The sequence below is a fragment of the Hyperolius riggenbachi genome, chromosome 10 (genome assembly GCF_040937935.1).
Source record: "Hyperolius riggenbachi isolate aHypRig1 chromosome 10, aHypRig1.pri, whole genome shotgun sequence".
Lineage (NCBI taxonomy): Eukaryota > Metazoa > Chordata > Amphibia > Anura > Hyperoliidae > Hyperolius > Hyperolius riggenbachi.
The window spans coordinates 117,061,628-117,076,529 of NC_090655.1; the positions used below are offsets into that span (position 1 = coordinate 117,061,628).

Here is a 14,902-nt window from a genome sequence, read left to right on the forward strand (position 1 = left end):
GACGGATACTGACCACATCCCTCCATGATCCTTTGGGTGTGCGTTTATACGCACATCCATAGGCCCCACCTTAGTAATTCCCCTTGGGTAATGTATCGAACCGGTCCTCCTTCTTTCTTTGATGGATTTGAAGTAATGTAGTCAATGAGTGCGTGTGTTTCTCTATATGTGATTTTTTTATGTAGGAGCACAGGTTTTGCACCATATATTCTTTTATGTAGCGTCCGTATATCTAGACGCCCTTATTTCCACTTTTATCAGCGTTTTATTAGCGTTGTATTAGCGGTTTATTTACGTTTTTTTAGCTGTCCGGTCCCGTGGTTCTTTCCATCTGACCATCCTTTTTATGAAATATTCTTACATTGAGATTCGCCTTCCGGCGTTCTCCCAGCCCTTGAGCCCCCCACTGCAGTCTGATTTGGACTTAGGGAACCGGTCCATGGGCTAAAAGTAGAAGCCCATGTGTGGTGCATCATTTGTGCCCCATTCTATTGATGAATTGTTATAATTCTCGCCTAGCATTTAAAGTATTTACGGTATTTATATTTACACCTATTTTTTATTTTTCATTTGTCAATTTTAATTTCAACTCCGGCTGTTGTTGATTTTATGTTCTACTTTTTAGTGTTCTGTATGTTTTAACAACTTTTAGGATATGTATATACATATGTGGAGTATTTATTTCTGTCTATAATGTATTTATCCCATATGTGTCATCTACTAAATACCAGCCGCAGATTTCACCGTGTTGTTCCTCTATAAGGAAATCCATTTATGTGCTAATTCCCATGTGAGATCATGGAGGATGACGCGCTGTTTCATTAATACACGCAAGTCCCCATGAAAGGACTATTAGTATGCGTGTATTGTGCGTTTTAACCATGTTTTAATAAAGTTTTCTATGGCTTCCCCAGGTTGCTATGGCAACTTTTGGGGGAAGCCTATAACCCTGCGCCTTGTAGCATACGACGTCATCTGACGAAGGCGCAGAGCGCCGAAACGCGTAATGACGTCGTACGCGTGCTGAGGGACGAAGCCACGCCCACCACCAGTGAGACGGAGCCCAGACCATCAGGACCCGCGCTGCCGGCCACAGCGCGTTATCCTCCACTGATCCATAGCGGCTGGCTGCCCGCTGACACGCTCAATTGAATTTTGAACATTGTGAGTATAACTTGTAAGTGCAATAAATGTCCATCCTTTGATGTAATACACTATGGCGCGCTCCACTCTTTTCTAGTTCCACCCGGATAGTTTTGGTGAGCACCCGGTTGTTATCGGCTCACCTCCTTGTCTGCTGTAAGCAGAGTTGTGCACAGAAGCACCGACCCTGCATTGTATCATCTCAACCCCACCCGGCTGGAAAAAAAAAAATTCTGGGGAGAACACTGCACCTGTTTGTGATTTGAGACATTTTAAGTGGGAATAAATGTGGGGGTGTCCTGATTTATTAATCACTGGAAATTGCAATTTGCGGAACTGCTTTTCAAAATCTTCTGTAAAATGTATTTTCTTTAGCTTTAATTGTTTCAGGTAAAGTTTTTTTTAAATTTTACTATGTGGTTTTGGTTGCTGTGTGTCCCTGGTGAGATTTTCTTCTGGTCTAGGTGGTGATCTCGAAAGTGACAGGAATTAAAACACTGGAAGATTTTGCTTTACTTGTTTTACCCTTACATCCCTTTTTTGCCTATGTCTAAAGTGATTTTCTTTTTGCAGATGGGCAGAGAAGCTAGACAGCCTATCTGAGACATCTATAAAGGACCCAGAAGGCTTCCTGGGTCACCCTGTCAATGCATACAAACTAATGAAGAGACTCAACACAGAGTGGCTAGCACTGGAGAACCTTGTGCTGAAGGACATGTCAGATGGTAAACGTTTACTATTGCAAGATCAGTAATGCAAAATGTTTTTAGAAATGTAATATAAATTCATACTTTTAGTAGAGAGCAACTTTCTTTCAGTTCAGATTTATACGTACAGTATTGCAAGGATTAAAAACGTTATTAACGTATATATTCATATAAAGTAAGTGTTTCTAGAAGGAACTGGTAGGTAAAAGTGTAAACTTTTATGCTATACAATGGATTTATGTATAATAATGAGTTATAAAGACGTTTGCCCTGTATTGCTCACTCACTCCTGCAGCAAAGTGGTAGTTTCTAGACAGTCTCATGGCAACCGTTCTCAAAGCATGGAATTCTGTTGCCAAGGTTTTAAAGAAGAACAATCTAAGCTCCTTTGGAAAATCTTAGCCGGGAGTAGATTCAAAAAAATGTTTTTCATTTTGAATCAATTGAATTTCAAAAGCACAATCTATACTTCACCGCGAGGGAATTTATCTTTTTAAATGCAATATAAAATCTGAAACTTTGCTATTTTATGTAAGAGAAGTATTTGTATTCTCATTGCTGAAAATAAACAAATTTTAACTGCAACGGCAGTTTGACAATTTGGTTATTGATCTGGTCACATGATCAGTTTCCAGCATCTTTTGAGGTAAGACTTTAAGGCCCGGTTCACATTAGCGTTCACTATCCGGATTTTCCGGATCTGATCCGGACCGCATACTGTACAAACGAAACGTACGTTCCGCATAGCAATGTAAAGTCTATGCGGACGTTCACACGCGTCCGTTCCGTACGTGCCGGATCGGATCCGGACTCTTTTCCAACATGCGCTATTTTTTGGGTCCGAATCTCCGGCCCACGCACCCGGACCTGAGCCTGACAGCACCATCCGGAACACAGAAACCAATGGGAAACGGAAGGCACAGAACACACTGAAACAAGGGTGTAGCTAATATTGACAAAAATTTCAAACTCCTGATCTGCTGCGTGCTTGTTTAGGGTCTATGGGTAAAAGTATTAGAGGCAGAGGATCAGCAAGATAGCAAGGCAACTGGTACAGCTTAAAAGGAAATAAATGTCAGCCTCCTGTATCCTTCTCACTTGAGGTGTCCTTTAAATACTGGTGTCAGAATAAGATCTGGAGGAGGTAGCATGTGAAACAATGGAGAATACTTGCTAAAATAGTTTTCGTTATAACTTCAAACTTTTAGAAGTAAAAAAAAAAAAGACACTTAGAAATGTAGATAACAGCATATTTAACCACTTCAGGATTCTGCGTACGCATAAGTACGCCCCTGAATCCTGAAGCGGTTTCCATGGAAACGGCCGCTCGTATGAGTGGCCGTTCCATGTCAGTTCACGGAGGGTGTCTCCGTGAACACCCTGCGAGCCTCCGATTGCGGCTCGCAGGGTACATGTAAACAAGCGGGGAACATCTTCCCCGCTGTTTACATACATACGTCGCTGCTGCTCAGCAGCGCCGTAAAGGAGATCGGCAATCCCCGGCCTCTGATTGGCCGGGGATCGCCAGCATCTGATAGGCTGAAGCCTATCTGAGGCGGCGCAGGACGGATTTCCGTCCTGCGCAGCCCATAATGAAGAGGGGAGGGAAGGAGGCAGAGGGAGGAATAGCGCTGCGGAGGGGGGGCTTTGAGGAGCCCCCCCCCTGCTAGGCACAGCAGCGCGGCAGCTATCAGACACCCCCCCCCCCCCCCAGCAGGACATCCTCCTAGTGGGGAAAAAAGGGGGGCCGTCTGATCGCCCTGCCTGCTATCTGATCTGTGCTGCGGGCTGAAGAGCCCCCGCAGCAAAGCTCATCCAAACCACTCGGAAGTGGTTAAAGGGAATCTGAAGTGAAATAAACTTATGAAATAATGCATTGCATGTGTAGTACAGCTAAGAAATACAACATTAGTAGCACAGAAACCAGTCTCATATTTGTTCCAGTACAGGAAGAGTTAAGAAACTTCACTTGTTATCTAAGCAAAAGAGCTTCTCTGAGCTCTCTGACCAGTTTAGTCAGCTACCGTGCTGTTTTCTGAGTCACTTCTACTTAAAAAAAAAAAAAAAAAAAAAAAAAAAAACTGCGAAAGATAACTTCAGATAAGATTTTTACTGCATGGATGTTTATAGGGTCATTAGCCCTGCTCTGTTTCATAGTTTAAAATACAGTGTGGTTTGTAAATTGCAAATATTATAGAATAATGCAATGCTATAAAACAAGCTATATACCTGAAAATAAAAACATGAGATGCTTTTATTTGCTACTAATGTTCTATTTGTTATCTATACTACACATACAATTCATTATATCATAAGGGTTTTTGTTAGTTTTGTTTTTGCTTCAGTGTCATTTTAATAGTCTAATGTGTAATAGACATTATGGTTTTAGTAAGTGGATTTTGGTTTATTACTTAAGGATTCATCTCCAACCTGACAATACAGCGGCAGTATTTCCCCAATGATGAGGACCAGACTGGCGCAGCCAAGGCCTTAATTCGTCTTCAGGACACATATAACTTAGACACGGATACCCTTGCCAAGGGAAACCTGCCAGGTGAGTTGGTCTTTTCTGACTTTATACTTCATGAAAAACTTTACTTCCTGAACAACTTTATTTCCTGCATAGAAAAATACAGCCACATGGGCTTCTTTATTTATTGCTGCGGATAACCAAGTTATCACATACACTGTTTGGTAACCTGTCAGTCTGAGCCACATAAGGACTAGCGGAATGATGTCCTGAAGCAACCCAGGCCCATTGTATACAATCTGCAGGAGGCTAAGGAGCAAAAAGATTATATAGCTGTAACGATTTGTGTCAGCAAATAACAGAATTCTGATTATAGGTGATCTGCAGTATCACCTACAGTGCAGATGTATACCTGATTATATGGTGATCTGCAGAATCACATATAATACTGGTATATCAGAAGCTGTGGTGACAACAAATAGCAATGTGATTGGTGCAACAGTAGTACTGATAGGTTTAGCAATACCTCACCAGAGGAGCTGGTGGGTACTAACAGTACAGCGCCCCTCACCAGAGTCAAGGGCCCTCTGGTGAGAGTAGAGTAGTCAGACAGATCGGGTTTGGCAACAGACAGACAGATGCAGTACAAAATCGGAAGGCAGAGAATGGAAGATATAAACAGGCAGGGTTGGCAGCAAGATCAGATGGGCAGAGGTACAGAAACACTGAGCAGAAGAGTAGCCAGAACGAGCCAGAGTCATGCACAAATAAACACAGTAGTAATATATTAAAGGCTATCAAATAATTCCTATCTTGGGTGAAATCCCTGGTTTCCTCCCGGATCAAAGCACACCGGAACTATCTAAGGGTCTGAGCGCTAACACCAAGTATTCGCAACAGCAGACAAGTTGCAAGTGATTCAGCTAGGCTTATGAAGCAGAGGAGACCCTTCTGGCACACCCCCTCCTATCAACCAATGAGGAGTGGCGAGCGCCTCCTCCCCGCATAAAGGTCCTGTCTGTGTGTGCGCGCGCACACGCGACAAAGCAACCCTATGTGCAACTGACAGACCCGTCCTCGGCGTGCTAGACGCCCGAGGCACGGATACATTGCTAGACAGGGAGCTGGAGGCAGATGCAGTGGTAGCGCTGTTCACCGCAGCTGCCTCTCCAACGTTTGTTACAGTACCCCCCCCCCCCTTGAGGCGTGTACTCCGGACACGTCCTGCATGGCTTCTCAGGAAAGTTTCATGAGTTGCATCCTAAGTTCCTCAGCGTGCATGCGATGACCTGGCACCCAAGATCTCTCCTCAGGCCCATACCCCTTCCAATGCACAAGGTACTGTACTGCGTTACGCACCCGCCGGGATTCCAAAATCCGCTCAATCTCATACTCAGGTTCCCCATCAATCATCTCAAGGGGGTGGGGGGAGAGGAATCCACATGAACAGCTGGCTTCAACAACGACACATGGAATGACTTAACACCTCTCATACTGGGTGGTAGAGAAATGACATAATGGACATTATTAATCTTTTTGGACACAGGGTATGAGCCTATAAATCTGGGACCCAATTTTGCTGATGGCTGTTTCAGCGCCAGATGTCGGGTAGAAACCTACACCATGTCTCTGGGCACAAAGTCCCACTCTACAGATCGTTCTTTATCAGCCTGCGTCTTCTGAGTCTGGAAGGCCTTTTCCAGGTTCCTTTTGACCATGGTCCAAATCTCCTTAAAAGATCCCTGCCACTCTTCCAGAGCAGGGAAAGGAGAAGACACCACTGGCAATGGAGAGAACTTGGGAGATCTCAACGTCACCACTTGAAAGGGAGAAAAGCCTGAAGAGGAACTTTTCAGGTTGTTATGTGCAAATTCTGCGAATGGCAAAAACTTTGCCCATTCTAACTGCGCGTCAGCCACATAGCATCTAAGGAACTGCTCTAAAGACTGATTAACCCTCTCAGTTTGCCCATTGGTCTGTGGGTGGTAGCCGGAGGAAAATGACAGGTTCATTCCAAGATGCTGACAAAAGGCTCTCCAGAATTTGGACACAAACTGGACTCCCCTATCTGACACCACATTTTCTGGTATGCGGAAAATGTGTTGAATGAAGACATCCGCCAGTTCCTGAGCAGAGGTGGGTCCGTCCAGTGGAATAAAGTGAGCCATTTTGCTGAACCTGTCGACTACCACCCATATGACTGTTTTCCCCTCGGACCTGGGGAGTTCGCCCACAAAGTCCATGGACAAATGGGTCCATGGTTTCTCAGGTACTGGCAAAGACTGAAAGGTGCCCACAGGAGCCTGTCTGGATGGCTTATTCCTGGCACAAACTGTACAGTTTTTGACAAACTCCCTACAATCTAGGACCAGAGATGGCCACCACACACACCTAGACAGTAAATCCTGCGTTCTAGCCACCCCAGGATGCCCTGCATTTTTATGTGCATGAAGCAATTGTAAAATTTGCAGCCGCAAATGAAGTGGCACAAATAGAACTCCGTCAGGTTTCCCCTCGGGAACATCCTGTTGATAGGGCCCCAAAGTAAGTGACCAATCCTCCCAGGTCTCGGTGGCTGCCACGACAACCTTTTCGGGCAGTATGTTCTCGGGAGTTGGTGGCTGTACTGTCTCGGGCTCAAAACCTCTAGACCAGTGGTTCACAACCTTTTATGAGGTATCGCCCCTTAGGGGAAGACGACTCACCCCTGTCGCCCCCCCCCCCCTTCTCTTAGTACGGTATACCCTTACGCCAGGTGGTGGTGCCAGTGGAGGGGGGTAGCGCTGTGACCTTGCCAGCTAAAAATAGCCGGTGACTCAACTACTTTGCGCCAATTCCCTTACCGGTGTAATGTCAGCTATTGCAGCCCCGCACGTTGTACAGCCCCGCATGCGCAGTAGTTGCCTGCGTCCCATTAAATTGTGCAGCCACGTAAAACGTCCTAAATATCTCCGCTTCTGCACCACGTACACTCCCGAAATTTTCAGGGGAGGGTGGGGACCCCCAGATCTAGCTCTGTGCCGAATTGCAGCCTCCGAGCCCCGCTGGTTCCCGAGAATGATTGCAGCAAACCTATCTCGGGAACTAGCGGGGCTCGGGGGCTGCAATTTGACACAGAGCTAGATCTGGGGGTCACCTCCCTCCCCTGAAAATTTCGGGAGTGTACGTGGTGCGGAAGCGGAGATATTTCAGGTAAATAATATCTAACTTCCCACTGAGCATGCGCGATACTCAGTGAGGAAGGCTGCTTCCGGGCTGCAATATCTGACATTACACCGGCGCGTGACCAACGAGCCCTGAGGAATTACGCAACTCTATCATGCACACTTGCATATTTTATACAGATCTTATTTTTTGCCCATAATTTTCTTAAAACGAGTGACACTGCAACACTTTATTTTTTTCTGCCTTTTCATACTGATCGCCCCCCACAAATTTACCGCCCCCCTTAGAACCCAAATCGCCCACCTGGGGGCGTTCGCCCCCAGGTTGGGAACCACTGATCTAGACAGAGCATCTGCCTTGACCTTTTTACTCCCTGGCTTATACGTAATGATAAATCTGAATCTTGAAAAGAATAATGACCAGCGGGCCTGTCGAGGACTAAGCCTCTTGGCCCCTTCAATATATTCCAAGTTTTTGTGGTCAGTATAGACTGAAATCATATGTTCTGCCCCCTCGAGCCAATGGCGCCATTCCTCAAATACGAGTTTGATGGCTAACCGCTCTCGGTTACCGATATCGTAATTTCTCTCCGCGGGGGAGAATTTACGCGAGAAGAAAGCACAAGGATGCAATCTGCCCTGGAAACCTGAGTGTTGAGACAGCACAGCCCCGACCCCAATTTCTGATGCATCCACCTCAACTATAAAGGGACAAGTGACCTCGACATGTCGCAAAATAGGGGCAGAGAAAAACAAGTTCTTCAGAGATGAAAAAGCAGAATGTGCTTCGGGTGACCAATTATAAGTGTCAGCTCCCTTTTTGGTGAGGTTGGTGAGAGATGACACTACAGAAGAAAATCACTTTATAAATTTTCTGTAAAAATTGGCAAAGCCAAGAAAACTTTGGAGTGCCTTCAGCCCCATGGGCTGTGGCCACTCCAAAACGGCAGCTACTTTTTTGGGGTCCATGGAGTCTCGAGGTTGAAATGATATACCCCAAGAAAGGAACCTCCGATACTTCAAAAAGACATTTCTCAATTTTTGTATATAAAGAATTCTGTCTCAGTTTCTCCAGGACAAACCTCACATGCTCCCTGTGTTTAGCTAGACTGGGTGAGAAAATCAGTATGTCATCCAGATATACCAGGACGAATCGCCCCAGGACCAGGAAAATCTCATTGACCAACTCCTGGAAGACGGCAGGAGCGTTACACAATCCGAAGGGCATAACCAGGTACTCGTAGTGCCCGTCTGGTGAGTTAAATGCCATCTTCCATTCGTCACCTTCCCTTATGCGTACCAGATTGTATGCCCCTCTCAGATCGAGTTTAGAAAAGACACATGCATCAGTAACCTGGGAGAACCAGTCATCAATTACCGGGAGTGGGTAACGATTCTTTATGGTAATTTTTATTCAGTTCTCGATAATCTATGCAGGGGCGGTGCCAACCATCCTTTTTTTGAACAAAAAGAACCCTGCTCCACCCGAAGACTTAGGACGGATAAAACCTTTGGCAAGGTTTTCTTTAATGTAGTCCTGCATAGCAAGTTTTCCAGGAGCGGACAGGTTATACAAATGACCTCTAGGGGGCATACAACCAGGCCTTAACTCAATGGGGCAGTCAAAACTTCTGTGTGGAGGAAGTTTGTGCGCCGACTTAGGACAAAAAACATCAGCAAATTCTGCATATTGTGCAGGTAACCCCTCTACTTGAATCTTGGTAGTGCAAACAGCAACTTTCTCCATACAATGATGATGGCAAAAGGAGGACCAGCTAATCAACTGGCCGGAGCTCCAATCTGAGGAAAATGCTTTTGCAGCCACGGCATCCCAAGGATTACAGTAGAAGTGACCATTTTAAGCACAAAAAATTGTATTTGTTCTCTATGCAATACCCCCACATGACATAACAAACTCGGAGTCTGAGACAGGGGATGACTCCCTTGAAGTGGAGAGTCATCCACTGCAGTGAGGACAATCTGTCTGTCTAAGGAAAGCAGGGGAATCCCCAATTTCTTAACAAAATCATAATTTATAAAATTGGCAGCTGAACCCGAGTCTATAAATGCCTGGGTAGACCGGACTTGATCTTCCCAGGAAATAGAACAAGGGAGTAGTAACCGATTATCAAGTAGAGGTAACACTGGCTCGCCTAGAGTAGTACCTCTAGCTACTCCTAGGTGGCAGAGTTTTCCGCCTTTTTAGGACAGTTCTGTACTATATAGCCCTTTTCTGCACAATATAGACAGAGCCCCTCCGACCGTCTCTGATTTTTCTCGACCTCTGACAATTTAGAATGTCCGATCTGCATCGGTTCATCCTGAGGAAGAGAAGGGGCAGGACAGGTGACGGGAACAGATCTCACAGAGCGTCTACCACGAGCTTGCTTTTGATAGCGAATACAGCGATCTATTCTTACTGCAAGTGAGATCGCATCATCAACCGTCTTGGATTCAGGATGACTTAGCATTACATCCACAACGGGGTCGGATAACCCAGATAAGAAACAGTCTAGTAAGGCAAACTGTCCCCACCTAGCCGATACTGCCCACTGTCTAAACTCTGCAGCATAGGCCTCAGCGGTGTTCTGTCCCTGCCTTAGATTTTTAAGTTTCCTCTCAGCAGTGACGGCGATATCTGGATCATCGTATGTAATAGCCAGAATTTGACAAAATTCTGCACTGAAGTTAATGCCTCATGACCACTAGGAAGACTGTAAGCCCATGTCTGTGAATCTGCTGATAAAAGTGTTTTTAATGAAGGATACTCTCTGACTCTCAGTCCCTGATGAAACAGGTCTCATCTCAAAGTAAGAAAGGCAACGGTTTCTTCTGAAATTCTGAAAATCAGATGTGTGCCCTGAAAGTTTTCCCAGCATAGGCATTCTGGGCTCTATAACTGGAGGGGACTGCACTGGTACCGTTGCAGTCTGGAGGGTGCGGACCACCCCAGACAGCTGGGTGATCTGAGTCTGTGTATTAACCAATACAGTTAAATTATTCACCGCTGTGGTCAAGACCTCAACCTGATAACACAGTGCGTCCATAGACATTTTGGTCTGCTGTTCTGTAATGATTTGTGTCAGCAAATAACAGAATTTATATGGTGATCTGCAGAATCGCCTATAATACTGGTATATCAGAAGCTGTGGTGACAACAAATAGCAATGTGATTGGTGCAACAGTAGTACTGATAGGTTTAGCAATACCTCACCAGAGGAGCTGATGGATACTAACAGTACAGCGCCCTCTGGTGAGAGTAGAGTAGTCAGACAGATCGGGTTTGGCAACAGACAGACAGATGCAGTACAAAATCGGAAGGCAGAGACTGGAAGGTATAAACAGGCAGGGTTGGCAGCAAGATCAGATGGGCAGAGGTACAGAAACACTGAGCAGAAGAGTAGTCAGAACGAGCCAGAGTCATGCACAAATAAACACAGTAGTAATATATTAAAGGCTATCAAATAATTCCTATCTTGTGTGAAATCCCTGGTTTCCTCCCGGATCAAAGCACACCGGAACTGTCTAAGGGTCTGAACGCTAACACCAAGTCTTCGCAACAGCAGACAAGTTGCGAGTGATTCAGCTAGGCAGAGGAGACCCTTCCGGCACGTCCCCTCCTATCAACCAATGAGGAGCATCGAGCGTCTCCTCTGACATCAGCCGACCGGCCGGTCAGCTGACGCGCCTCCTCCCCGCATAAGGGTCCTGTCTGTGCGCACGCGACAAAGCAACCCTATGTGTAACTGACAGACCCGTCCTCGGCGTGCTAGACGCCCTAGGCATGGATACATTGCTAGACAGGGAGCTGGAGGCAGCTGCGGCGGTAGCGCTGTTCACCGCAGCTGCCTCTCCGTTTGTTACAATAGCACACGAATCACAGTGGGGAAGAGAAATTATTAGAATGTCGGCTGGAGATGGTCAATGAGATTCTAATAATTTTGAGTGAATTCAAATTTTACATTCATTTCATGCAAACTTGTGCAGCTTGTAATAGCACAAAACCGTTTTTTGCTGACATCCAACAGCAGAAGTGGTCAGCCTGCTGTCATGACATTGAGCTCTCAACTAACAATGAAGGCATTCAGAGGACTTTTATATTGGGGAAAGTGGGGTCAGCAAATTTAGTCCTTGAAATGTTCAGATTACATTTCTGGTGTATGTTGCCATGTGGGTGCCTTTTTTCTTTGTCCGGCGGTTTTTATACATTAAACCTTTGGGGACCGGCTGCCTAACCCACCCCCCCCCCCCCCCCCCCCCTAAGGACCAGGCCATTTTACATGCGGGGCGTGGGTGCATTTGGGGGGGTCAGGCAGCCAGATCCCTGGTAGGGTTAGCCGGGTATGGTGTCCCCAGTGTGGCCAAGTGTCCCCTGTATTGCCAGCAGCCCCCTTCGCTCTGGCTGGCATCCTCACACGCACTGCCTTTAAGTTCTGAGGTGGGCTTGATGACGTCATCAAGCTGAGACCCAACACATATGTCCGAGCGAACGGGGATGCCGGCCAGAGCAGAGGGGAGCGACTATCGCCGGGGAAACGTCAAGAAGGTGAGTGGTTCCTCTTCCCCCTCAGACCGCCGCAGCTCTGTCAGTGATCACTTCAATCCGCTGGCGATGGTAGTGATCAGGAGCCAATCTCGATCACTCCTGATCACTGAGGGGAGATGTCAGCTGTCATGACAGCTTAATCTCCCCTCTCGGGTATGCATAAATATAAACATTTCTAATTGTCTGCCACACCACAGCTTTTCATACCCCTTCTGCAATTGATTTGTTCCAAATAAAGCTAAATCCTACACTCCAATAAATTAAAGCTTTTGCCTCTGATATTAAACATGAAAAGTAGGAAAATGTTTACACTGCTACTTAGACTTTATTTGTACATTTTAGAACACTTGAGTATTGATAGTCTTTAAAGTGAACCTCCAGACTAAAAATCGACTCAGTTGCACTGAAAAGGCTTGGTGTTTCTTTAACAGTTTCACAGCATCAGAACTTTGTTTCTCTTATACAAGCCTCATTTTTAGCTGCACAGAAGAAAACTGCCCAGGCTTTTTTCCCCTGATGCTGTGCAAGCATGATGGGATTTCTGATGATGTTGTTCTCGTTCTGCTGTTTTGGTGCAATTTTTTCTTTTTATTTTTATTTTTTTTACATTTTGACATTTGAAGCCTAGTGCACGCAGCTGGGAGGAGTAATCAGGACACAGGATAGTTGGAACTGTCTCCTGCTCCTTGTCACTTCCTTTCAACCAAAAAGATGGCTGCCCCCATGACAAAGATGGCAGCCCCCATGAATCACAAACCTTTGCCTGTTATTTTAAAACAGGGTGGGTAAGAGATTATATTACCTATCTATTCTAATTAACATAACTAATGTAACTTGATGACAGTATGTTTGTTTAGGCTGAAGTTCCCCTTTAAGTACAACTGAGTGGAGATTCCTTTTTAAAGGGAATGTCCAAGCAAAATAAAAAAACGAGTTTCACTTACCTGGGGCTTCTACCAGCCCCATGCAGCCATCCTGTGTCCTCGTAGTTACTCACTGCTGCTCCAGTCCCCCGCTGGCAGCTTGCCGACCTCAGAGGTCGACGGGACGCATTGCATACATTTTTACGCATTCCAGCTAGTTCAGGAACATTAACACATACATTTTTATGCATTACTGGTTCAATGCGTAAAAATGTACGCATTGAACCAGAAACGCGTAAAAATGTATGTGTTAATGTTCCTGCATTAGCTGGAATGCGTAAAAATGTACGCAATGCGTCCCGTCGACCTCTGAGGTCGGCAAGCTGCCAGCGGGGGACTGGAGCAGCAGTGAGTAACTACGAGGACACAGGATGGCTGCATGGGGCTGGTAGAAGCCCCAGGTAAGTGAAACTATTTTTTTATTTTGCTTGAACCTTCCCTTTAAATGTGTGAATATAAAAAGTATTATATGGTTTTTGGAATTTTTTTTTTTTTTTTTTTTTTTTTTTTTTTTTGGCATATTGTAATGCTGGTTTGTTCGTAGGTGTGAAGCATAAAGCATCACTGACGGCTGAAGACTGCTTTGAGCTGGGAAAGGTTGCCTACACGGAAGCCGATTACTATCACACAGAGCTGTGGATGGAGCAAGCTCTGCGTCAGGTGGACGCTGGAGAAGAGACCTCGCTTGATAGGGTGCTGGTTCTAGATTACCTCGGCTATGCTGTGTATCAGCAAGGAGACCTGGAGAAAGCCCTGAAGCTAACTAGAAGACTTCTAGAGCTTGGTAAGAATCAGATTTCTAGTGGTTTGCGGCATGCATTTCTATTGTGTACAAATATGGACAATTAAACCTCCAAACAGCATCTACAGTCTAGCAGGATGGTATCATCCTGATTTAAAACTTCTTGCTTTTCCTAATGGCTAACCTGGTACAAAACTCTACTGCTTCAATCTAGCTTCAAAAATTGTTAGGGGGCTGTGTAAAACGTATATAAAATTAGAATGCTAAAAACTGAAAATTAGAGTAAACCCTATTTTTAATTGAAAATGTTGCAAAAACAATATGGGAAATGTTGCAAGTAAGGGTTATTTATTTTTAAATATCTGCTGAATTTGATACCAGCAACGCAATGTTTACTATTGTATTGCATCACGTCACTTCTTTTACTAGCTTTATGCTATTACACAAGGTATTTGCAGTTATTCAGGTTGGAGTGCGCTTCTAAGGCGTCCTACAATGCTTCACTGCTGAATCGGCAAATCATCCTTTTATGTCCCTGAATGCTGAACACCCCTCCAGATCAGATGGAATGCAGTGATACGTCAGCTTGTTAATTGCACAGAGCCACAATAATCTAACATGCATACAGACTGTTTCGCCAAACCACTTTACCACTTCAAGACTACGTGACTTACCGTATATGTATTTGTGAATGGTGGGAAATACACATGGAAAGAACGGTGTAGTATTTGAACTGTCCACGTGTTATGTCTGTGTGGTTTTAATATGTGTGTGAGCATAATACGAGCGTATTGCCATAATCTTTATTATTAATGGTACCCTTGTGGAAGTGCAGGCCACCCATGCTAAGTGTACTAATACATCTCCATACCATTATGCATGCTAGCGATGAACTGTTAGCTTTAACTGCCCATAAGGTCCTTCTCCAACTGGAAAGACGCTAATCCCCCCCCCCTCCCCCAAAAAAATTCACATTTTGTTTAGTCAGACCACTGGATAGTTCTCCACTTTGCCTCAGTCCAAGTTAAATTAGCTTGAGCCCAGAGAAGGCAGCAGTGCTTTTTTTGATTGATTTTTATATGGATGCAGTTATGATCTGTGTTTACAGACAATGATTTTATACTAATTATCATATGTTGTAGTTTACATTTTTCACGGCATCCCATCTTTTTGGAAAATGTAGTTTGACTGACTGAATAAAGAAGTC

At 45.0% G+C, this 14,902-nt stretch overlaps 1 protein-coding gene across 6 annotated transcripts in view; it reads left to right on the forward strand.

Annotated features, from left to right (window-relative positions):
* P4HA1 (prolyl 4-hydroxylase subunit alpha 1) overlaps nucleotides 1-14,902 on the forward strand; it is a 110,609-nt gene that overhangs the window by 70,779 nt on the left and 24,928 nt on the right. For all 6 annotated transcript variants that reach the window (XM_068257661.1, XM_068257662.1, XM_068257659.1 and 3 more), the window contains 3 exons: nucleotides 1,717-1,868; nucleotides 4,267-4,404; nucleotides 13,498-13,737. In XM_068257661.1, the coding sequence (XP_068113762.1) occupies nucleotides 1,717-1,868; nucleotides 4,267-4,404; nucleotides 13,498-13,737 (530 nt within the window). The remainder of the gene's footprint in view (nucleotides 1-1,716; nucleotides 1,869-4,266; nucleotides 4,405-13,497; nucleotides 13,738-14,902) is intronic.